The sequence below is a fragment of the Melitaea cinxia genome, chromosome 9 (assembly GCF_905220565.1).
Source record: "Melitaea cinxia chromosome 9, ilMelCinx1.1, whole genome shotgun sequence".
NCBI classification, from domain to species: domain Eukaryota; kingdom Metazoa; phylum Arthropoda; class Insecta; order Lepidoptera; family Nymphalidae; genus Melitaea; species Melitaea cinxia.
Genome location: NC_059402.1, coordinates 1,542,767 through 1,568,400, shown reverse-complemented (window position 1 = coordinate 1,568,400; position 25,634 = coordinate 1,542,767). Strand labels below are relative to the sequence as shown.

General features: G+C 31.8%; 1 protein-coding gene across 1 annotated transcript in view; it reads left to right on the top strand.

Moving 5' to 3' along the window:
* The window catches only part of LOC123656485, a 59,001-nt gene extending 33,573 nt beyond the window's left edge, over nucleotides 1-25,428 (top strand). The window contains exons 4-5 of the mRNA XM_045592162.1: nucleotides 24,108-24,221; nucleotides 24,434-25,428. Of these exons, the coding sequence (XP_045448118.1) occupies nucleotides 24,108-24,221; nucleotides 24,434-25,420 (1,101 nt within the window). The 3' untranslated portion in view covers nucleotides 25,421-25,428. The remainder of the gene's footprint in view (nucleotides 1-24,107; nucleotides 24,222-24,433) is intronic.
* The last annotated feature ends 206 nt before the right edge of the window (nucleotides 25,429-25,634 follow it).

The window sequence follows — 25,634 nt, the reverse complement described above, 5'->3', positions numbered from 1 at the left end:
TATCGTCGGTCCCGGTTGTTATCTTGTACACCTGATAGCGATCGTTACTCGTAGTATAGGGAATATATCCGCCAACCCGAATTGGAGCAGCGTGGTGGATTAGGCTCTGATCCTTCTCCTACATGGGGAAAGAGGCTTATGCCCAGAAACGGGATATTACAGGCTGAAGCGTCTGTAAGGTCGAGACTGGGGTAGACCCAATCGGGCCACTCCATATTTTGACTAGGAAACTTTCTGCTGTGCCCAACCTCAACGAATATCTTCAAGGTCAAGAATAGCAGCTTTTTTGTTACTTATTAAAAATTGTCAATACCGTAGCAACATTGTAATGACTAACACTTGACGTGAAAGTAAGTTTGTTTATCCCGCTTTCTTAGCACGCGTCAACGTATTGAACTTCTCAGAAGAAAAAATAAGTAACCTTTTATTTTAGAACGGTCACCGTTTCAAATCTGGGTTAGCATTGAGAAATGTTGTAGTGCTAAAATTTAATATTCATAACCTGCTCGGTGAAAGATTTTGTAAAACATTAATATCGACCAACCAGCAGTTGATGGATTAGACTTAATATTACGCATTCTACCATGGTAATCGCTTACCATCAGGTGAGCCGTACGCTTGTTTGCCGGCTTAGTTATATGAAAAAAAATATTCGAAAATTCATATAGCGTCAGTTGTTTACGCGATTTCACTATTTTCACATTATTTTCATATCACGGGCCTTAATTTCGTAAGGAGTAAAATCCTAAAAAGTAGTAAAATATACATATCATAAACATTGATTTTTCAAGTGCTCATAAAAGTATATATGTGTGTGTGTGTGTGTCTACATTTACCTTATGTAATAAAATATGTACTTATTAAACAAGGCTTTAGTTTTGTTTGTTCGTACAAATTACTTATTTTCAAAACTTAGAATTATTATAGTTCAATAAACATCATAATATAACGCTTATTTTTAATTAATTTTAATTTTTATTATTTATTATTAGTATTATATAGCTTATTATAAATTAATTTTAAAATTATTAATTAATTTCTTCATAATAAGACTTATGTGACAGAAAATAAAAATGATTGCTAATTAAATTTCAGAAATTCTTTTCATAATTTAAAAAGAGTTTGTACACGTTTACACAGGAATAAAAAAATCCAAAGACGAGCAAAATAGAAATGAGAAGATATAGTAATAAGATAACATATATAATAAAAAATAAAAACTTTACATTTGCAGTTTTTTAAATAATCAAATGCTGAGTTGCTTGTGGATTCTTTTAAGCACAATCTACATTCCGAGTCGGTTGTTGCTTCATATTAATAATAATTAATTTATCAAAGACTAATATAATTTTGTTTTACACTTTTACTTATACGGGATTTCAGTCAGTCAGTCAGTTTAACCTATTGCAGTCCACTGCTGGACATAGGCTGTTCGCGACAGACATCCCAGTTTTCTGGAATTGTCATCCAGCCTACACTCTCTCTTTTGAAGACTATTTGTATGAAGATACTTTTTTATCTTGATATTAATTTGATTACCTATTGTCTGTTGGATAAGTATCGTTATTTAAACGCATCAAGCCGCGCGTGATGCCTAGTCGACGATAAAATCAACATGAAAGTTTTAATTCGGACCAGCGGTCAACAGGTGTTATTTTTTATTCGCCCGCCATTCGTTTGGCACTAAAACCACTTCCACTCGACTCTTTACGATGTGTTTTAAACTCGTTTTAGAAATATATTTAGAAATGTATTTTATTTTCAATTTTTAAAATTCTATTTTCGTTCGTTTTTGATATGAAAACATCTGTTTTGTTATTTGTTTGAACGTAATTGCTTTTGTTTCAATTTAATTCTGCATTTATTAATTTTGTTTGCATCTATTATATAGAGTTCTTTACTATAGTCTTCGGTAAAAATAAAAGTTAATATAAATAAAACGCAAAACTAGAGAACATCTTGATTAAATCGGCTAATTTTTTAAAGATTTTTCAAAGAAAAGTTAAGGAAATTGCGCAGAAAATTGGGAAATTAAGAAAACGTAATAATTATTTAAAATTTCAATTTTTGACATTTCATAAATTACGTCACAAAAATTTTGCGATTTTTCGACCACTCCAACGAACTTGTCACAATTTGCCCCATTCATGAGCGTAGTGTGACATTACATCACATTTTACAATTTTGACCCCTTGTCACACAATGTCACAATTCGTTAACTCCTTGTGACATTATTTATGAATAGCCCTCAACGTCTATGAGGTCAGCTACTTGTTAAATAACAATAATTATTTATAAAAAAATAACCAAATATACTTATTTTTATAATATGTTATATAGACATTTTTCTCTTTGATAGGAGATTACATTGAATATTATTAAATAAGTTTTGAACTATTTCTTATTACGACAGATTTGAGAAAGATTTTAATATAATTTCTTATGAAATAAAGTTATTATTTTTTATAAATTTAAAATATATTATGGTAATTTATTTCAATTTTCGGTAATTTTTTAGTTAAGAATATCAAACGGCTTTCGTATATGAATGAGCCGTAGTTATATAAATATTTTCTCCTCGTAGTTTTCTTATTATATGCGCTCGTTTGAGTTTCAGCAATCATACAAACAAAATAAAAGTAAATTTTTTACACGTCGTATTGAATAAACTAAAAGTGTAAAATCGAATTTTAATTATCTTGGAAGATAAAAAACAAACTTGTTAATAATATTAAATACTTAGGTATTTAATTTTTATTACGGAATAATTTAACATTATTTTTATTCTGTCAATATCGCAAACGCGAAGAATTAAGTAATAGTAAAAAAAAAAAAAACCTCGCTTTCTCCTCGGAGAGTATGTTAAGCTGCCGATCCCGGTTGTTATTATAGACGCCTATTAGCAGTCGTTGTTCATAGTCGGGAATATATCCGCCAACTCGCAGTGGAGCAGCATAGTAAATTAAGCTCCAATTCTTCTCCTACACGGAGAAATAAGCCTTTGCCCAGCAGTGGGATTTTACAGAATGAATCGTGTAGTAAGTGAGAAGCAAACATTTAAAATTTAAATATTTTCAAGTATTCAGTGTAAGACGATAATAAAAATAGTTATTATATAAACTTAAAAAATGATCGGAGCATATCTGTGCGTCGATCACTTAAAGTAATTGTTACACGTGAAAAAGCGAAGCTAGCGTTTCTGGCTAAAAATACAGAGAAAATGTATTTTATACCAATGAATGTGTATGAAATCATATATTATAATATATTTATTTATTTATTTATTTTATTTATTTATTTTATTTTATTTCTTACATCTAATATTACAGGCATAACCCAATTCATTAGACATAGTAAACGAGACACAAAGCAAAAGGAATAAAAAAAAAAAAATTAAACTACAATTAAAAAAGAATTAGCTAACTTGAGCATAACACTAAAAACAAAACAATGTAACATTAATAACTATAAAACATTAAATTCATTTCTCATAACATATTATGTACAAAGTAACTTTTGCGAATTCACTCCACGAACAAGAAAAAAGGTCTAGTGTGTCAGCCACTAAGTTCAGCGTTCTGATTGAACGAGCAAGGAGGCCGTTGCGCACTAGCTCGGTTCTGCCGTGGGGTACTGCAAATAAGCTCGGTCGCCGCCTTCGTTGTAGATACCTATCGGGTACGCTCAAACCTATCCACTGTAGTACCCCTGGATTATTGACAACACCGCGGAATAATTTTAAAATATAAGTTGCCAGAGCCAGCTCTCTCCTAGTCTCCAACTTGTTGTATCCAACCATGCCCAATACAAACAATGTTGGATACATCAAGGGATACAAGGGATACACGCCATAAAGCCTATGGTAAAGAAACCTGGTGAATTTATTTTGAATACGTTCCAGCATGAGACTGTATTTGACTTCATGTGGAGACCATACTACCGCATTATACTCAAGCTGACTTCTTATCAGGGCATCATACAGTAAAGAGATTGCTTTGATGTTAGTGAATCCCTTAACTGTGCGAATAACAAAACCTAATCGTTTGAACGCTCTTTTGCATATATTTACGATATGCTCGCGGAATGTTAATTTGGCATCAAACTGAACACCAAGATCGCGGACCGATTTCTCTCTTTTTAATAAAGTGCCATCCACCTTGTAGTCGAAATGGAGTGGTTTCTGCGCTCTGCTAAATGTTACTATGGAACATTTATCGACATTAAATTGTAACTTGTTCCTTTTACTCCACTCCAGGACACGGTTGATATCCTGTTGAAGGTGCTGGCAGTCATCTTTCCCCTTAATTGCTAGAAGCAGCTTTAGGTCGTCTGCGAAAAGTAAACATTTGGCTTCGCTTACGATTTCGGATAGATTGTTAATCATTATTATAAATTTTAACGGCCCTAAATTACTGCCTTGGCTCACTCCCGACCTAACGAAATAAGGCTCAGAACGGTAACCCATGTACTCAACATATTGTTTTGTCTTTCATGTAACTTGCGAACAATTGAAGCAGCTTAGGTGTACAGCCAATTTTAGCCATCTTTGATAGCAAAATGTCGTTATCAACTAGGTCAAAAGCTTTACGAAAATCAAAGTAGGCCGCATCTACCTGTAACCCTGCATCAACGTGAGGAACCATGTACGTCAGGGCATTTAAAAGGTTACTGGTTGTGTTTCGTGCAGGTCGAAAGCCATGCTGAGCATCGCATAGATACGAAGCCACCTGTTCCTTTATACTTCGCTGAATGACTGTTTCGAACACCTTCGCCGGTGTAGACAGTACTGCCACAGGTCTAAAGGACTCAATAGTCGTTCCTTCACCTTTTTTAGGTATTGGAACGACACGTGTAACCTTCCAACGTTCTGGGAATATGGAATCATTGGTATCGATTAGCCATATGATATGTTGTTTTGGCTATGAATGTTGGCTACTGTTGAATTTTATGTCAAAAACTATCAGTTTTTTACATTCATATCAAAAGAATACTTACGGGACGATTCTGGCGTTATGTGATCTCTGATAAAAATTTACAATCAGTTCAGTAACACAAAAACAGTTGATAGCATGTGGTCTGTCTTAAAAACGATTTTAAACCAATATTAAAAATATTTGTAGCTCAGTACAGAACAGTTACATCAAAGTCAAAACCAAAATTTATTATATACTAGCTGACCCCGCAAACGATGTTTTGCCATGTACGTTATTAACCCCTTAATTAATCCGGGTATGAAAAGTATAAAAAATAGATGTTGGGCAATTCTCAGACCTACCCGTAATGCACACAAAATTTCATAAAAATTGGTCCAGCCGTTTCGAAGGAGTATGGTAACTAACATTGTGACACGAATTTTTTTATATATAAGATAAGTAATCTTTAAAAACACTTTATGATTCGTCATTTTACAAATTAAAATTAGGTTTGTGTAGAGTTATTGTCACAAGTACTCATAGCTTAGCTACCCTTAAAAGTGTGAGCTATATCTTCGCAGTCGCTTCGCTCCAATGCTTAAGTATGACAGTTCCCTAAATAAGCTGGCTTTGAAATCTATGCCCGACTCTCACAGCTTCCGAGAAGGCGCGCTTTCTCTCGTTAACGTCGACCGAACACTCTAACATGAATATATTGCTCTTAAAGAGATATTCGATGAAAGGTCATATGTATACAGACGTATAGAAAACCTGTACCGACTTATATAATAAAGGGCAATGAATTTGTTACTTCATTTATTTTATACATACACTTTGAAATATTTATGTACCTCTTATTTGAAAAAGTGTGTGTGTGTGTGTGTAATTATGTACGCACGTAAGAAGTTATACTTCATTGGCTAGCTAGCTTCACGTTGCTAACTTCTTTTTCGTTGACTAGCTAGCTTCAGGGTGTCGGTTTTTTTGTGACAATGTGCGCGCGCATCGTAATGATTTACTCTCATCATTTTCCCTGACCTGCCAAAAGAAGTATAACTTCAAAAAATCGTCCTATTTTTGTATTTTATTCATTCTATAACATTCCTCTGCTAAGCATAGGACTATTTCTCCACGTCGGATAGGAGCAGGATCGGAGCTCAATACACCATGTTGCTTCAGTGCGTTTTGTATTTTCCCATTTCGATGATTAATCGCCATTTCTATAGATAACTTTACAAAAATCCAGCTGTACCATAAGTTACATAGTCCCGCTATGATTCATAGTAGCACGCAGTAGCCATAAATGTCAACACGGGTTTCGACTCGAAGGGCATCTTGTTTTCCGTTTTGAAATATTAATTCGACTGTATGAGTAAAAAAATAAAAATAGGTAAAAAAACTTTTTAAGTTAAACGGTTTTATGTTAAACATACATTGCAATGTTTAAGATAAATGTACTAAAAACCAAAAAATAATAAAATAGATACAGTCGTGGGAATTATAAACATATGCATAGACTAGACTAAAATAAAACCGTGGGGCACGTCAATTGTCTACAATCGTTGATTAAAATGTTTGTTTTGTAATGTTACACTATAATTAGGCAGTTGTTCAACCGACAACGATGGACGTGTGATAAGTAGGGCTAGAATGTGGAAACAAGCTAGCAAGCTCGATTATAGCGAGTTTTAGGGTTTCATAGTGGTGAGCGAGTAGTACTTTTATCATATGTTTTGTCGATTAAAGACAAACTACGAGCAGTGAAACGATTCCTCGCCAGCCAGCAGTGTGAATGTCCAACGATAAACTAGTTGAAACATCTCTTTTATTTACATGGAGTGTATAACTATTGGAATTTCCATGAGCAAGAAAATAGTAAGTAATTTCCTCACCGTCTGCGGGCCAACTGCCTATTTTAACGACGAATTAAACGATTCTTCTATCGCACATTAAGTCGATAATTTGTAGACAATTGACGTGCCCCACGGTTTTATTTTAGTCTAGTCTATGCATATGTTTATAATTCCCACGACTGTATCTATTTTATTATTTTTTGGTTTTTAGTACATTTATCTTAAACATTGCAATGTATGTTTAACATAAAACCGTTTAACTTAAAAAGTTTTTTTACCTATTTTTATTTTCTAGTTTTTAGTTTTTATTTCGCATTCTGTTTAATTCATTTAGTGCTTCATTATTGCAAGGCCCATCTTAAATATTGAGGTTGTATAGTGCACTGTATTCTTCTTGTCAAGCCCTTTTATTTGATACCCATATTGGTGGGATTGATAAAAAATTGTTATCAGACATTTGGTAGCGGCGGCGAGCTTAGATTTCAATTTTGCATAGTAAATTGTATTCTACTTGTTGAGACCTTTCATTTGATACAAATGTTGATGGGATTGATAAAACCTAAGTTATCCGCCATTTTGTAGAGGCCGCCATCTTGGATTTTAATTTTATATAGTACATTGATTATACTGGTTGAGCACTTTCATTTGATACCCATATTGATGGGATCGATAAAACCTACCTTATCCGCCATTTTGTAGCGGCCGCCATCTTGTATTTCAATTTTTTATAGTATATTGTATTCTGCTTGTTGAGCCCTTTCATTTGATACCCATATTGATGGAATCGATAAAACCTACGTTATCCGCCATTTTGTAGCGGCCGCCATCTTGGATTTCAATTTTTTATAGTATATTGTATTCTGCTTGTTGAGCCCTTTCATTTGATACCCATATTGATGGGATTAATAAAACATAAATTATCCGCCATTTTGTAGCGGCGACCATCTTGAATTTATAATGATAATGAATAAACATAATTGTATTGTCACCAAAATCCAAAGTGTATACAAAATTTCAGATTAATCGGTTGACAGGAAGAGGGTGAAATTTGAATTACTAAATTTGACCCAAGAATAAATAAAGAAAAAATAAAAAAACAAACGGGGTGAGCTAAATAAAACCGTTTAAAAAAATAATGCTTATTACTTAAAAGTACACCCGATTCCCTTCAGGCTAAGACAGTCTGTTGAATTTATTGTGTACTATGACGTCACACGTCATTAACGATTTGGTCTTGAACAAAAGTTACTATAAAAATATTATAGTAATAAAATTAACAATAAATAAATATATCTCACAAACACACGCTCACACACACACTCTCTCTCTCTCACACACATACACACACATGGTCGTCTGTTCCCAAAGTAAGCAACTTAATGCTTTTGTTATAGATAAAAGCCGACTATTTTAGCCAAATATTTTTTTTTGATAAATATTTATAGAAATAATACACATATAAATATATAAATACAAATATTAAACCCAGACTCGGGCAGGAATCAAACCCGCAACCCGCGGAACAGAAAGCACTACAAACTGCGCGAACGAGCTAGTCAATTAATATAAAACAAATATTGTGTACACACAATATCTTATAGAACGTAAGAACTTTATGCATCAATAACATAACTTATGAAACGAAAGTTAGAAGTGTTTCCAAATTAGTTGCTACAAAATTATAATTGTTTTAAACTGTATTTGGTGAAAATCTGCTATTTTTTGTAGTTATCTTGATAACTATAAAACTGATATACTGCTTGCTTTCACATGTATTTATTTACATGTATTTTTCAATAATTCTGTCAAGCGACGCAAAGGTTCAATCTTTGCACATGGCAAATATCTGTGTAGTCCATACAGATATTTGTCGTGGTACTAACGTTTTGTGTTTTGTGGGTGATTTACACCCTTCTAAGGATTGTTGAGTTATTTTTTCATCCAAATTCGAACAATATTGAGAATTAAGGTACAATCTTTATCCTATAGAGTAAAATAGGCAGAATACTCATAATACAGTTAATGTCAATTCTAGTATATGTGCTTTTATTAGTTTAATAATCTCTGTAGAAAGTTTTTAGTAAAATAAAAATTAAGTAAATCACACGGAAAATTTTAAAAAATTTTAGAAAATCTAACAGTTATTTTAACTGCTAAAATTTTATAGTTTACTAGCTGTAGTTAGCGCGTGTTGCTAGTAAATAGTAGTTAACAATGAGTAAAAATTAATATTTTTGTATTTTATAAGTAAGTATGTTTATACGCTTCAGCCTGTAATATCCCACTGCTGGGCATAGGCCTCTTTCCCCGTGTAGGAGAAGTATCAGAGCTTAATCTACCACGCTGCTCCATGCGGGTTGGCCGATATATTATCTACTATGAGTAACGATCGCTATCAGGTGACCGGGACCGATGGCTTAACGTGCTCCCCGAAGCACGGGAGACTCACAAGGATTTCAAAAACACCCAGACCACGGCAAACGTATGTATGACCAAAACAAATTTTTGTCATGTGTGGGGTTCGAACCCGCAACCGCCAGCGCAACAGGCATAAACCAGCGCTATGACCATTGCGCCAACGCGGGGTCTATAATTATGTTTATGTTGATTACTAAATAAAATAATATTACAATATTTTAATTCATTAATACATAGTTAGAGTCATAAATTAAAACACGCTATACAAAATATTTAAAGTCTAATCATCCGAAAGTCGTAACCTAAATATTCATTTACACCCACAATACACGTTCAATGTAGTCAGACATCTCAATATAATACATGGATTTCCAAACCAGATCTACCGTTAGTCCATAACAAAGACTGCGGTTTCAAACAACCTCAAATAGCCATTCAATAAATTTCAACTAGACGCTATTACGATGGCCATAAAAACGTAAATCGCTTAAGAAATTTTTCATCGTATTTGCCTTTCAACAACCTTTTAAAACAATTCAAAAATATTCAATAAGTCTCTATGATTATTGAATTAAGGTTGAGAATTGGTTGTGGTGTGGTATCCAGGTTGGTATTGAAAGAGGCGAGACAAAGCTCAAATGACTTTAGCCGGAACTACGACGAAATTTGTTTTCAAGGAAAAATCAAAGGTTGTTATCATGTGTTTTTTTTTAATTTATTCTTTGCTAACGAATGGTGATGTATTTGTTTGTGTGACAAGCTATATTCTTTTTGTTCCTTTAGTTTTATTATTTTATTTGTTTGTGTTGTTTTAAGTATTTAAAAATATATAATTATCTAGTAAGTAAATATCTGTGTCATATAAGATATATATGAATCCGATCCTTAGTAATTAGAATTCAATACTTTGTAATATAATTTTATTCCGATGTAAAAAGTTTGTTATATTATTTAAGGTTTTAATCCACCAGATACCATTCTCTATAACTTGTATATATTCTAACGAAAAAGCTGAGTCTGACTTTTATGTGTTTAAATATTAATAGCGAAAAAATTTTAAAAAGTCGGAATATATATTTTAATACAGATACTGGTTAAAAAAACTTTTAAAATAAAATCTAATCTATTACTTTACTACGCACGAATTTTACTCCAAAACTTATCAAACAATCAGAAACTAAAAAATTTCACTATAATATTATTCTTAAAACTAGTCACTAAAAGCGAAATAACAAATATTTTCGAAGAAATTCACGACAGTTTGTGTAGCTATTATCGCTAATTCACTTCAACTTTCCAAACGATTTTACTAAATATCTCCTTATTTCAACGTCATTAATGATGCGGTTACACGAAGCGTCGCACTTCGAACATATCGAGTATTGCTGAGATGAATCAAATGAAATCAAAAATATCTTTATTAAAATAGGATTCAAAAGCACATTTCAGAACGAAGTTTTACAATCCATACAATAATTTTTGATCATTTAATTTATTTATCCACTTAATACTTTATTGAAAAATTTGAATTGCATTAAAGAAAACTAGTGGTCGCTCAGGGGTTGAAATTCGACCATATTTAAAAATTTAAATTAAAGAAAACCAAAAAAATAAATAAATATGAAAACAAAGAACCTTTATTTTAATTTTTTCAATTGGACTACAGACTTTGACAATCAACAAAAGAGTGCGTGTCTGTGTCAAATACATGGTAGTGTGTGTAATGTTTTTTTTATTGAATTAATATATTTTCATGTATAATTTAGAAAAAAAAATGGCATTCTGCACTCCTACTCTATATAACCTATAAGTGTGCGAAATTTCATACTCCTCCGTCCGCGCAATTTTCGTAAAAAGGGGTACGAAGTTATTACTTCACGTATTAATATATATAGATAGATAACAATATTCTAACCTAACAAAGTACAAAGCCCTTCTTATCGATAATAATATATTATTAATCATGTTTTTATTAAGCTAACATCGATTCGGAGTGTAGATTTTTCCGAAAAAAAAGAAGTAAGAACCCCTTTTAATAATAATGAAATATTCATTCATATATCCTGCATAAGAAAGAATGTCACTAAACGCGTATACTTTTGTTACTTACATAATCTAGTACAGTGTAATTTACTCCAGCTGCTGTAATTAGTTTGCTGTAATTATATGAATTATAGACGCATTTACAAAAAGGAAAAATATTATTCAAATCTCATTTAAACCGATTAAAAAACTCATGTTGATTTAAAAAAAATAAACATACAAATATTAAATACGAAAATGTGTACCCTAGCGTAAATATTACATGAGAGGGTAGACCCTAATTCCATTTTTCAACGTGGGAGGTTCAATTTGAAAGAAAAACAGCTTACGTGATTAACACGTGTTAGCTAACGAGATGTGAGTCAGTCAACTGAACACAAAACCGTATGGGCTTTGATTATCTAGGACAAGGAATATTTTGGCAGTTCTAGTGTATATAATTAAGATATACGAGTATAGAATACATATTTGACTAATTAAGACTAATTGTAGTTTTATTTCAGTTTGTTTGCTGCAAACTGCTGCAACTTGCTTTAAAATTTTAAGATTTCTAAATTTCTACTATTCGTTCACAGTTTCCTTAAACATAAATAATATAGCAAGAAAACGAAATTGTATATCTATCTATCTATAATATATATAAACGCGAAAGGTCATTCATCACGAAATCTCCGAAACTATAACACCTACAAACTTGAAATTTGGCAGGTAGGCTCCTTATAAGACGTAGGCATCCGCTAAGAACGGGTTTTACGAAACTCGACCCCTAAAGGGGTAAAACGGGGGTTGCAAGTTTGTATGAAAGTCCTATGTTTTTGAACTAAGAGACTTGAAATTTAAAATGTATGCTCTATAGATAGTGAAAAGGTGTCCAAATAATGTATCTTTAGAAATCAACCCCTTTTTGGGGTTAAAACGGGGGATGGTAGGTTTACTCACTCATCACGAAATCTCCGAAACTATAACACCTACAAACTTGAAATTTGGCAGGTAGGTTCCTTATAGGGCGTAAACATCCGCTAAGAACGGATTTTACGACATTCGACCCCTAAGGGAATAAAACGGGGCGTGGAAGTTTGTGTGAAAGCCCCATGATTTTAAAGTAAGAGGCTTGAAATTTAAAATGTATGCTCTATAGATGGTGAGGAGTTGTCTAAATAATGCTTAGCAATGTATATATATAAAAAAGAAACGTCACTGACTCACTCATCGCGAGAACTCAAAAATCGCTGGATGGTCCCATCCATCCAGGATGGACAAAGATGAAATTTGGCAGGGAGGTAGATTATAGTTAGTAGACTTCCGCTAAGAACGGATTTTGCGATATTCCACCGCTAAAGGGGTGTAATTGGGGTTGATAGTTTGTATGAAACATTTACAACAGCTATAAGTTTGCCTGATAGGTTTTTTATACTGCAGCCTGAAAATAAAACTAAAAATGTGGTGTATAGAGAGTTTTTATAAATATAACTATTAAATTTTACTAAATTGTGGCTTTTAAAAAGTTACCCAGTGTGATAAGCATTTCAAGTGACTGAAATAAAAAAATAATTGCGTTAAACATCTTAATAGTAATGCATATCTTCATAACCATGCGAGCGTAGTTGCGGGTAACAGTTAGTGTATTATAAAACAAAGTCCCCAAAAGTGTATGTGATCGATTCCCTTAAAATCTATTGAACGGATTTTCATGCGGTTTCACCAATGGAGAGAGGGCTTTAAGAGGAAGGTTTACGGAACGGCTAAGCCGATTTTGATAATATTCACTGAAAGTTTGCTGGGAAAACTTTGTGTCACACTGATATCAACGCGGGCGAAGCCGCGGGCACAGCTAGTATATATATATATAATTTCTATAATCTCTTAGTATATCTATTACTCTTTAATCGTTGATAAACTACTTTATATTCATCTACTAAAATGCGAATACATGTGTATGTTACTCTATATAACTCTATTAAAACTAAGTGTCATAACCTCGTAGTTGATGACAATATTAGTATATTACTTACACCTTCAATATATCATCTCTTTTGCCCTAAGGTTGCCTGGAAGAAATTACTTTTTAGCAATAAGGCTGCCTTTTGTACATTTTTCTATTAATTATTGTTAATGTTGCTTATTTTTTTTTCTTATTTGGTGTACAATTAAGTGAAAAAATAAATAAAATAAGTATAATTATAAAATGAAATTTATTAATTTTTAGGTCATAAGTAGAAATACATTTTTTTTACTTGTAGTAGGTAACACTTGATGCTAATATAGTTTTTTTTTCAGATAAAAATAATAAAATAAAATTATTAATTTTATTTTTGTGTAGGATATTATTATTATTTTTTAATATACACACACGGTCGTCTGTTCCTATAGTAAGCAACTTAATGCTTGTGTTGGATGATACTTGATATAGTATTTTTTAAATATAGTAACTAAATTAATAATTTTAGTTTTGCTTTGACCTAAGTAGGAATTAATATCAAAATATAATTATCGTGCCTTTGATCCTTGTCGAGAATCCTTGAGAAAGTCTAATGTTCGTTGTAGAGTATATAAATCCATGCTCGGTTAACTTCGTAATATTTTGAGTAACTCCACCTTAACCCTGCAATGCCATTATCGCGAAATTTGAATTATTTCGACCAATCATACTACCATTTCTGAGCGTGTGCGTACGACCTTAATTGAATGGATAATATATATAAGTGTTTAAAGATAACAGTAATTCTCGGAACGTAATAGCGTTTTTTATACTAGTTTTATGGTCGGTATTTTTTATCCTTATTATGATATAACTACAATTGTTATTTATTATTTTTTATTCTATCGCTACATTGTCAAAAATTCATTTTTAAATAACCACTCCTTTAATAATACTCACTCACTTACTATTCTCATTCTTATTTAATTTTTAGTAGGATATACTTTTACAACTCAAATGATAATACGGGTTTCGGCATGCACGATTGGCTGTCTCGTGTTTGCCCTGGTCGTTTCATGGTCTACTATTGCGTATTTATCTTGTGGTGACTTTAAATTTTTAAAAAAGTACCGAGAGTTTTTTCCTCCAGCTTTTTTTATTTCGTCCTATACTAGGGAATTTTATGTTCTTTATTGTAACATTTAATAAAACCGAGAATAAAATGGGAAGGTAATGTCTACCGACACATTAGAAATTTTTGGGTAACTTGAGATTTTGACTAAGTTAAAGTTGCTGATAACACTGGGTATATTAACTTAGTGTACCTAACTATATAATGTTAATTTTTTTCTTTCTTTATTTTTTCTACCTTAACTTTCTTTTATTATTGTTTAGTTTTTTTTTTGTATATTATATTATTTTGACTTTCGTTAAGTGGTTATCACCTTATGGCAATAAAAATGTTTTATTTCATTTCATTTCATTTACGGAATATTTTGTAGAAAACAGTCAACAAAATAGTCTACGTCTAGTCTACGCTAGTGTGCTACAACTAGATGTGGTCGTAGCGGATCTGCGTAGACTAGACGTCGTAGCAGATAGCGTAGACTAGACGAATACGTAGCACACTAGCGTAAACATTTTGTCGTAGCAGACAGCGTGGATTAGACAAAAACGTAGCAAACTAGCGTAGACAAATCTTCGTAGCAGATACCGTAGACTAGACACACTCGTAGCGGAGTATTGTGGGCTAGGCGTAGTCGTAGCAACTACCGTAGACTAGAATTAGACGTAGCGAACTAGTATAGACTATGTAACAATTGCATGACCCTTTTTATGCGATGTGTAATTGTTTTCTTTAATTTAACATCGAAATATGAAATATCGTATATTTATGTACATTGTCTGGAAAAAATAAAATTTTTACCAAAAAAAAAAGAACTACAAAATAGTAAATTTAGTAAAATAAAAACTATCGCCAATAACTTGCAATGTCATCAATAAATGCATATTTGAAAAATAATTTTTTTCAATATATACAAATATAAAAAATGTTAGTACAATAAATGAAATAATAAAAAAAAAACCAAGTAAAGTAAATACTTTTGCTTGTCTTCGCATACCGGGTCTAATTTTTTAATTTCTTAACAAAGTTGCTCGTAAAAGTTTTTTTGCATTTACGACCGACCATATCTACAGCGACTCGTAAACTTGCCTCTAAATACGGACTTTAATTTATTATATAATATAAAACAAAATCTTTAGTACTTTACACAGAAATTTCTTTCAAAATCCGCTATTATTTAGCGATAAAATCAAAACAACTAAACCTTATTAAAAATAACGATAAATAAAATTAAAAAATAATAATTATTAAGTATGATTCTTGATTACGTTTAAATGTTTTATACGATTTGTTATTATTTATTATATTTATATTTGCACTAGTAGCTCCTGAGATAAGCGCGTTTGTGTGAGTATAGCGTAGTGTGCGTAGCGCATGCTTCGTTATTTCGACACCAACAATTTATACAACGCCAACTCGAATTTTCGATAAGTTGCTTTTCTTAATGCAACTTGAATAAATGTGCTTTTTTTGTCATAATAAAAATTGTGAAATTGCAATGAATAAATTAACTATTAAGGATACCAAATTTCAAATAAGTTTCTTAATTAATATAAAAGGTATCACGTTTTTTCCTTTTATAAGCCTCTATTGTAAAGTTCACTTTTATGAGTTAGTTTAATATAAATTGCTGGTGTCGACATTACCCGTGTAACTTGCAATCCTGTAGGAGTATTAAGACAAAAAGTAGCCCGTCTGTTACATTGTATGTCACCTATGTACATATCAAATTTCATGTTATTTGGTTCATTAGTTTTTGCATGAAAGAAAAAAAATATTTATATCAACACTGAGATAATAAACAATTTCTGTGTATATTATCGAGTACTTAGAATTAATTAAGGATTAATTTCTTAACGTCTACAGTTTCATATAGAACTTGTGCCACAATTTTATATTGTATCATGGGGGAGGTTAGCTGATCATCCTCAACACATAATATTATACTTATAATCCGTATAGGGTGTTCAATCTCAACTCAGTTTTTTTAAATGTATATACATTTACACTTAGCCCTTTGCATAAGTAAATTATGTAATTGATACCATTTGTTGAAATTGATTATTGAAATAAAGCTTATTATTATTATTAATTTCAACGAGATAGTATTAATAACCGCACTATCCCTATACATACATACCTATATACGGTATATGGTACGAAGTTCGCGGGAATAGCTGATTTTGTAATAGTACTTTTGATAACATAATCTATACAAATAAATAACATTGGAGTGTCTGTTATACTAACCGCTTTTTACTGAATGCATAAGGATGTATACACGGTACCTACATATACCAAAACAACATTTTTTTACAATTTTAACTGTCTGTCTGTCTGTTTGTTCCGGCTAATCTCTGAAACGGCTAGACCACTAATATAATAAGGAGTAACTTAGGCTACTTTTATTTTAGAAATTTATTTATTTTATAACTTTGCGAACTGAAATTTTTTTTTTTAATTTCCATTCGGACGAAATCGCGGGCACAGCTAGTAAATAATATAGTTGAGAAAAACAATTAAGATAAAAGGTGAAATAAAACCGAGTTGAGTAAATTGAGTTCGAAACTAAATAAATTTTATTTATAAGAAAAATATTTTCATCTCTACAATGACAATTTATTAATCTCACAGATTTTCTTTAAACATATTAAAAACGAAAATAAGCAAGATTTACTTGAATGTTGTGAAGTCATAGCTTGCTGGAAGCTTTTGAACTTTTAAGCCGAGTAACTTATTTAAATAAAAAGTCTTTGGTAATGGTCTTTTGTCTCTGGTGTAATGGTGTGTGTGCCGTGTCGTCGGGGCCTAAACACCGACGGTTGCGAATTCGATTCCCACTCGGAGTGGATATTTGTGTTTATACAAATATTTATTTCTGGTCTGGTTAGTCTTTATGGGTCTTCCCACTGTGCCTCAGAGAGCACGTTAAGCCTTCGGTCCCGTTTAATATCATGAACACCTGAATAAAAAATATATAAATATTATATTTATAATTACTATGGTAAATTCTTGAGTTGTGATAAAAAAAAAAGAGAAATATCATTTACCAGTACGAATTTCTTCGTTATATTGTTCCTGCCTATTTAGAATAGTATGAAAACCACCACACCTTCTCCAATTTAGATAGTAGCTGATAAAAGTAAGTGCAGATATATGTATTGTGACAATTGGTAGACTTTGCAATAGGCGTGGATATCGCTGAGCTACATGCAAAAGAACTGTAAAAATTAAATGTATGAAGTGTCATGTAGGGCTACGTATAAATTGTTTAGTTTATTTTCATTCTAAATAAGTGTGATATATAATAATTGTAATATTTTTTGTCGTTTATTCGTGTATAAATTTAATGTTTGCAATTTATAAGTATAATAAGAAACAACAAAAAATCGTTGTGTTTTGCCTAGCGTGTCCATATGATCACGGGCTGTAATTACAAAGTAATTAATTTTGTTGGAACTTTTTACCATAATTTAAATTTCACTTTGAACATATTATAAAACATGTATTTCAAAAAGTTTTGTACAGTAAAAAAATAAAATGAAAATAATTCCGGCGCTAATGGGTTAGCAAAAATATGACTATTTTAAAAGTATTTCTAAAACACTATTGTTATTCAGAATTGATTTTTCTCTATTTATAAAGAAAAAATCTCTCATGTGTCTTTTTAGCATTAATAATGATTAAATATAATTTCGTAATTATATAAACTCTTTTCAAGTTTTATTGCACTTAAAAAGTAAATTAAAAAAAAAACCGGAATGTTTTGTTCAAACAAATTAAACTCAAGCGTACAGTACGCAGAAAAGAACAAAAAAACAAGCAATTTAAAAAATAAATAAAGCATATTCGAAATTTAAAAAGTGACTAAATTAATCCCAATATTATAATAACCGAGCACGTAGTCTCGAGAGGAAGAAAAAAAAGCCTAAGTCGTCAAAAACTCATAAAAGAATTCGCCAGTGGCCCGGTGGGGCGGGTTGCCAGAAATCTAGTCAAACTGGTGTTGTAGTGCAATGTACTGAGCCGAATTGGGAGGGACAGGGGGGGCATGGAGAGGAAACAATCCTCCATCGGAATTGAAGATAAAAGATAAGATCTTTAGATGCGATGTCGAGTTTTTCGTAAAGATAGAGTTTAAGATTCTTTATTTAAATGCCTTTTCTTTTTAACGTTTTTTATTGCGTGTATTTTAATGCTTGTTTGTTTTGTTATTTTTATTACTAATTTAAACATACTGCATACGGTTTCAAGTATATTTATTGAGGCCTAGACTGGTAGGTAAGGCTTCCGGCTTTAAGACTTCCTAACAATTAACGCTTAACGCTTACAGTAGTTAAACTAGAGTTTTTTTAAGATGTTAGTCGACACTTAGCCAATAAGCCACTAATCGACATGAAAAATTGAACAAATATTATGGGAGTTTTGATAGTTAATACTCCGAAACAAAAATATATTTAATTGTAAAATTAAGTTAGTGTCCATGTATAACATTTTTGTCTAATTATTGGTTTAATACATTATTATAACATGTCTAACATACCCACGATCTTAGATAAACAGTAGTCACAACTCGTGGGAAGAGAGTTCTTGTTGTTGTTTTCCTGCTTCTGCGCTATGGAGCTTGTCTTATATATAACACTCTCCTGTCAGAATGTTAGTTAAAATACTCCTCCGAAACGACTGGACTGATTTTTATAAAATTTTGTGTGCATATCGGGTAGGTCTGAGAATCGGCCAACATCTTGTTTTCATACCCGTAAATTGGAGGGGGGGGGATTAAGAGGGGTTAATAACATATATGGCAAAACAAATTTTTGTAGGGTCAGCTAGTCAAATTATAATAAGTATTAGAAATGTACTCTAGACCCAATTTTACAAAAATAATAATTTGTTTTTAAAGTTTTAATTTGTAAAATGACGATTCGAAAGTGCTCTTGGAGCCTATTTGAATAAAGCTATTTTTGATTTTGATTTTGACCTTTACACCCTTAGATGTAGTATACATATAAATAAAAATGAAGTATCTGTTTGTGATTTCAAAATAACTTTTTCATAGTGCATTGAGCTATTTATATGATACTAAATTAAGATAGTTAGATAAAATAAGTATCCAGATAGTGCTTACACTGCGTATAGTCCCATGCGAACGAAGTCGCGGGTACTGCTAGTGTTGTAAATAATAAAATAAAATAAAATTAAAAAAAACGATACAAGAAGTAAGTCTCCACAAACACCGCTGTCCTGTCGTTAGATATTCGTACGGCAAGCGTAGGTACATCTAAAAAGCGCAACGCGATCGCCGGAGGCTGCGGGCGGGGAGAAAAGATGGCCGAAATGTGCGCGGGCGTCGACCGGCCGTCGACCCCGCACTTAGACCGCCTAGGAAGGTGACTTTCAGACCTAATAAACAACTCCATATAATTGTATTTAAAAATACGAGTCAATAACACGATGACACATCGTTTTCTAGTATATTTATGCAAGTTTTTGTTGACTTTTCGGACTGTATATTAATTAGGATTAAAGTTACGATTGATGAATAATGTTCTTTGTTTAGGAGTTGGAATTTCCATGTTTAGGTTTAGAGCATTGACTTTAAAAGTTAATTAATTTAATGACAAGAATATATGCTTTTTAGAATTTAATTGTATTCTTACTATAAATTAAATTTAGAACTTTTCAAACAAAGAACGAAAACAAAAAAATAAAAATAAAATAAAAATACATACCTACCTTCATTAGATACAATGTGATTTTTAATTTTTTTTTTTTTTGATGTATGCTATCATTCAACGTAGTTATTATTTAGTTCTTTGTTTACATTTTGTTATGTAAATAGTTAACTAATTGTATGTAAACGATATTGTATAATACAATATGTTGAACTCGGATGTTACAAGCATATAATAATGTATTTAAAAATTCCGTAAACTGACCAAATGTTAATGACATCAAATTACTATTCATCAAATCATTTTGGTTCGAAATCAAGTTTAAAATAATGTTTTTATCTTTTAAAAATCTCTTTTATTAAATTAACGTATATAAATTATTTATCGATATCAAAACTTAATTTTTTTATTTTATAATTCTTTATTATATTTTTATCTTGTTTTATTAAATAAAGAAAGAATGAATGAAAACTTTTTTATTACTAAAACCATAGACAGTTTATAATTTATAAACTAGAAGTACTAAAATATAATAACATATAACAATACGATAAAAAAAATTAAAGATCAGTGAACTCATAGACTGCAATAGAAAAGGCCATATAGGTTACTGCCTCAGCATTGTTTTTGACAACAAAAATGTGCTGCCAAAAAACACCGTTTTTCGGGCAGAAACTGTAGCTATTTATTGAAATAAAGCCACTATTCGTAATTAAGAATCATTGCTTTATTTGTAATCGTATTTTGCATATATTGCATATTACGTTAACTAAATTTCGGAATAATAAAACACACGTTACTAATTGTGGTTCGAAAATGGATGTTTTGTAAAATGTTAATATAACTAGACTAAAGGAAGACATTGCAATTTTGAGATAAAGAATTCTTGAGAGAAGAATGGAGACTGAGAGAATTCTCTTCTTTGAAGTTTTTTCCGAGGTGAATATACTGCGGCATACCTCTAATATTTTATTGATATAAATATTTTTAAGACGAGACTTTAGGATGATATTCGCTTTGCATATATTATCTACATTTTAAACAACGTACATGGACCTTTGTAGCGGTAACTGATCCGACACATCAAGTCATTAGTCTATACTAATACTATATATAATAAAGTTTTAATTTTTTGTCTGTTTGTGATGAATGAATAGAAAAAATCTTGATCTAACTTAAAAATTCTATCACGAAAAGAAGGTTACGTATAATATAATATGACATGGGCCAGATAAAAGAATAGGGAAAATCGGGTAATTTACACGGGGTCACGGTTGAAAAGCTACTATGACATAAACACTTTGAACCTTACAAATTTTATTTACATTTTTGAAAGATGGATAAGAGTAAAATACGAGACGGTATAACCAAATTAAAAATTAAAATTTGTTCCATGTTTTCGCCTCCGAAAAGTAAGCGTTTCCTTTATGGACCAATGTATGCGCATACATTAATAAAAACCCACAAACGATTTTAAAATTGCCTATAAATGAATTTGAGGTTTGTATTAAAAAGTATTTAATAGCCAAAGGATGTTATATAAATAACGAAAGATATGTGGGTTTAATGGCTATGTTTTTCATGCAGGATATATGACTGTATTTATTGATTGAAAATCTATACTAATAAAAGGAGAGCCGGTTTTTTTGTTCGGTGATACTGCGAAAACTACTGAACCGATTGAAATAATACTTATACCGTAAGATGCAGCGTGTCAAGGAGAACGTTTTAGTGTATAATATATTGGTGATTACTTATCGTGTAAAAAAATATGGACGGACAGAGGAAACATGAACACTAGTTCAATATATTATTGACGGTTTCTTAAAATAGTAACTATTAAGTTTCTTATTGATTCTTCTTTTCAGAATCTACATTCCGAATCTTCATGATAACTATACTTAATTAATTTAATAATATTACACGTTTCATAAAATGAAAATTAAACAGTACTTTTGAAGCCTGCACGAATATTAGTGCTAGTTGACTCGGCGAACTTTATAACGCCATATTTATTCGTTACTTTACATATAAATGTATTATTACAATTTTCTTTTATACAAACCTATACCGGAAATGAAAAAAAAACACCAAAAATTTATATTTCTAATTTGGTATCGTTCAGAAGTTATGCACGAACATACATTTCATCGATTCATTTATATTGATATAGTTATGCGTTTTATCACTTTTAATATGAAAACATTTTTCAAATAATACTAATGCTTCTTTAGCGCTATAAGTATGGTCATAAGCGAAAAGCACTGTACCGCGACGAATAGACCTTGATTCTTTGTGTAGCGTGCTTAGTCAATACTGGCTCACCAGGGTTGGCAATGGCGCTAAAAATTTGTTGTGAAAACTAAATAAACGCCTCACAGTCAACGTTCTTCACTATTGTTTACTCCTGTTTCGGTGTCCAAAACACACACACAATAGATAAGCACAAATGCCCAGATGATGGAAAATATCTGTATGGGTAATACAAATGTATGTCATATGCCATACCAGGTTAGGTTAGTAATATGAATTTGGTGCCCCCTTCCAGAAGTACGGGTATCTACATCTCGGTGGTTCATTTTTGAAGTAAAACTTCTTTACGCCTGAGGCGCTGGGGACTTGGGGAGTAAGCTGGTGAATGCGTGACGAGAGCGTTACGAAAAGTGTGATCGGGTGAGGCGAACGGAAGTTGAGAGGGAGATATAAGTTAATGAAGATAGAAAGTTTTACTTCAGTCGTGTGGTACAAGCACACTCGTTTTTTTTTATTTATATAGATATACATTTTTCAATTCAAATATAGCTTATGTCACTTAGTGATAACGTAACACTCTCTTGGTGAAAGAATCTTTAAAATCAGCTCAATTAATTTAGACTTGATTCATTACAAACAGACAAAAAAATTAAAAAAAAATACACATACATTAACTTCGCTTATAATACCAATGGCTACATTTTTTATATTATGAGTACGTGTGCGAAGAGGTCATCATCGGGTCGTTAGCTTTTAGTTGTACTGCGACGAATAGAATTTGATCCTTTACGTTGCGTTTTAAGGTAATGCAGGCTTAGTATTAGGGTTGACACTTTGAGTTTTATTTTACTCGACATACATAGAAACCAACTTAACCGAATTTTAAAAGTCGTGTAATTTTTTTTTAATAACATATTGGGACATTTATATAACTTAAATTTTATACTTTGGAAGATTACAACTAACAAAGGGTAAAAAAAGTTATTGTCTATCAATGCCCAATTTTCCTTTCCTTCGTAAAACACAATCGCAAAACGATTTTATATTTTGGGTAGATAGTAAGTAAGAAATACTCTTTTCAATCTCATTATTATGTATTTATCATGTATGAAAGCCATCGTTAACTAAATGGATGTGAGAATATAACCTTCAGAATATTTTGCTAATAAATTAATTACATTTTTTATTTACTAAAATTTTACGCAACCCTATCGAGCAATAAAAGAATTACAGCACATTTGGATTCTGTTTATGAATATGTTTAAATCATTTTTTAGATTGCATTCCTTACGAGTGATGTAAATTCGAATCAGACGAAAACGGTCAAAGTATAAAGGTATTTTTTAATATCCCTTTATTTATAGAGTGTTCACATTTCTAAAGATTTTCACTTATATATTATGAGTATAAGATATTATGATATATAATGAGATATATGAGTGAAAAATGGTGCCTTTACATGTCAAACGCAACATTTCTGTAAATAAATAAATAAATAATGGTGTATGTTTGGTTTATGATTATTTAACTGATTTTTGATTTAGTGACAAATTTAGTGTTTCGTTTATAAGCATCACTTAATTTTAGATTGTGTCTTTGCACTATTCGTAAGAAAATGGTTAGGTGTCAATAATATAATAGTTCTATTACCTTTTAGTTCGCTTTAGCCTATTCCCATCTACTGCTGGCTCTAGCTCCTCCAAAGTTCTTATCACTTGTTGTTATTATTGTTCTCTTAGTGTGGTAAATGAAACAAAGAAACTCTTTGCCTTTAATATATGTATTTCTATAGCAGAAAGGTCGATAACGACATTCTCTATTAGACTAGTTGTAATGTCTTTTCCTAGGTGTTTTTTGCATTTCTTAAGTCTTACTTAGCTAAACTTGACTCCTACATTTTTTTTTCAGCTAAAATCTTCAGACGAAGGTGGTACGGATGCGGACACGCCACCTGCTAATGGTTCTATCTTCACCATGACCCTTAAGAACAATCACCTCATCGTAGAGACGGAGGAGAGAAATGTAATCTTATTATTGATTAAAATCATCCATATTCGAGAGATTCGTAATTTACAGCATCTTTTACTTTAAGAGCAATAATAATTTGAGTTATTGTTAATAACGTCTTATATCACTCTTTCTTTGACATCGTGATCACACAATTCTTTGACACGATGATTACATAATTTATTTAAATGCATAATATATATGATACAAGCATTTATTGCTTCCAGGATATCACGAAAAATGGGCGCGAGACGAAAATGAAGTACTCTCCTGACAACGATGGCATATTCGTAGTAGAAGTTCAGCAATCAACCGCTTACAGACCAAGCAAATCACTTCAGAACTCCCCACCTCACGACCCTCAAATATCTACCAATCAAGCTTTGATTCACCGTGTCCCCGAAGAGCTGGAAAGAAAGATTATTATTGAGGAGGATAGCGAACGTAGCAGTGGAAAATTTGAAAGAAAGGCTTTAGCGCTGTCAAGTACAGGACTATCAATATCTGACCTCAGCATGTCCTCTATCGGTTCACATAATATCAGCTACTCGTACAGTAGCCAAATGGGCTACGACCAAGGTCCATTTGGCTACCCAGTGTACGCTGGTTACGATACTTCTAAAGACGATATAGCTGATGCGATAGTCCACGATAATTCTCAAGAACCCCTCATCGGTAAAACACCTACAGACCCCGACAAACCAGTAGTAACAGCAGCTATTTTTAAACAAGATTCCATAATTGGTAATGAAATGTTGCACGGTCCCGGGTACAGTATTGAAGGATCAACCGACGGGCCGTTATTATCAGACGTACAAGCTAGAGAGTACAGTATACAACACTTGCACGATTTGAGAGAAAAGAAAATGGAAAACGGCGTTGCTGTACCAATACCAGAAAAAATTGATAATAAAGTTAAAACTTTTAATAGAGCCGAAACTTTGCCCCCTACTATACAAGATGAGCCTGAAGTTAAAGACGCGGAGAAGATTATCGAAGATCTTTCGAAAGATACACAAAAAGGTAAGAGAGCATCATTACCGGTCATAACGACGGATACGTATGAAGCAGTCAAGGAAGTCATTCAGTCTGGATCTCCTAAATTCGAGAAGCTCACAAATGAAATGTCTTCGGATGTGAGCAGCTTCGACAATCCTCCCATGATCACCATCACCGAGGAGAGTGAGTCGGCCAAGTCTGATAGCACCAGTTAATTCTATCCCAATTTTATTGTAAATAGATGTAAGTAATGATGTGATTTGAAAATTTGGAATTTTCGATTTTGGTAGGGTTTTATAAGCGATGACAGTAATTGTCGATTTTACTTTTTATTTCGTAAAATTCTTATATGTCTTAATTTTGTTTTTAATGTTTTATGCGAATTTATATTTGTCAAAATGTAAGATATTAACTTTTATAAAACTTTTA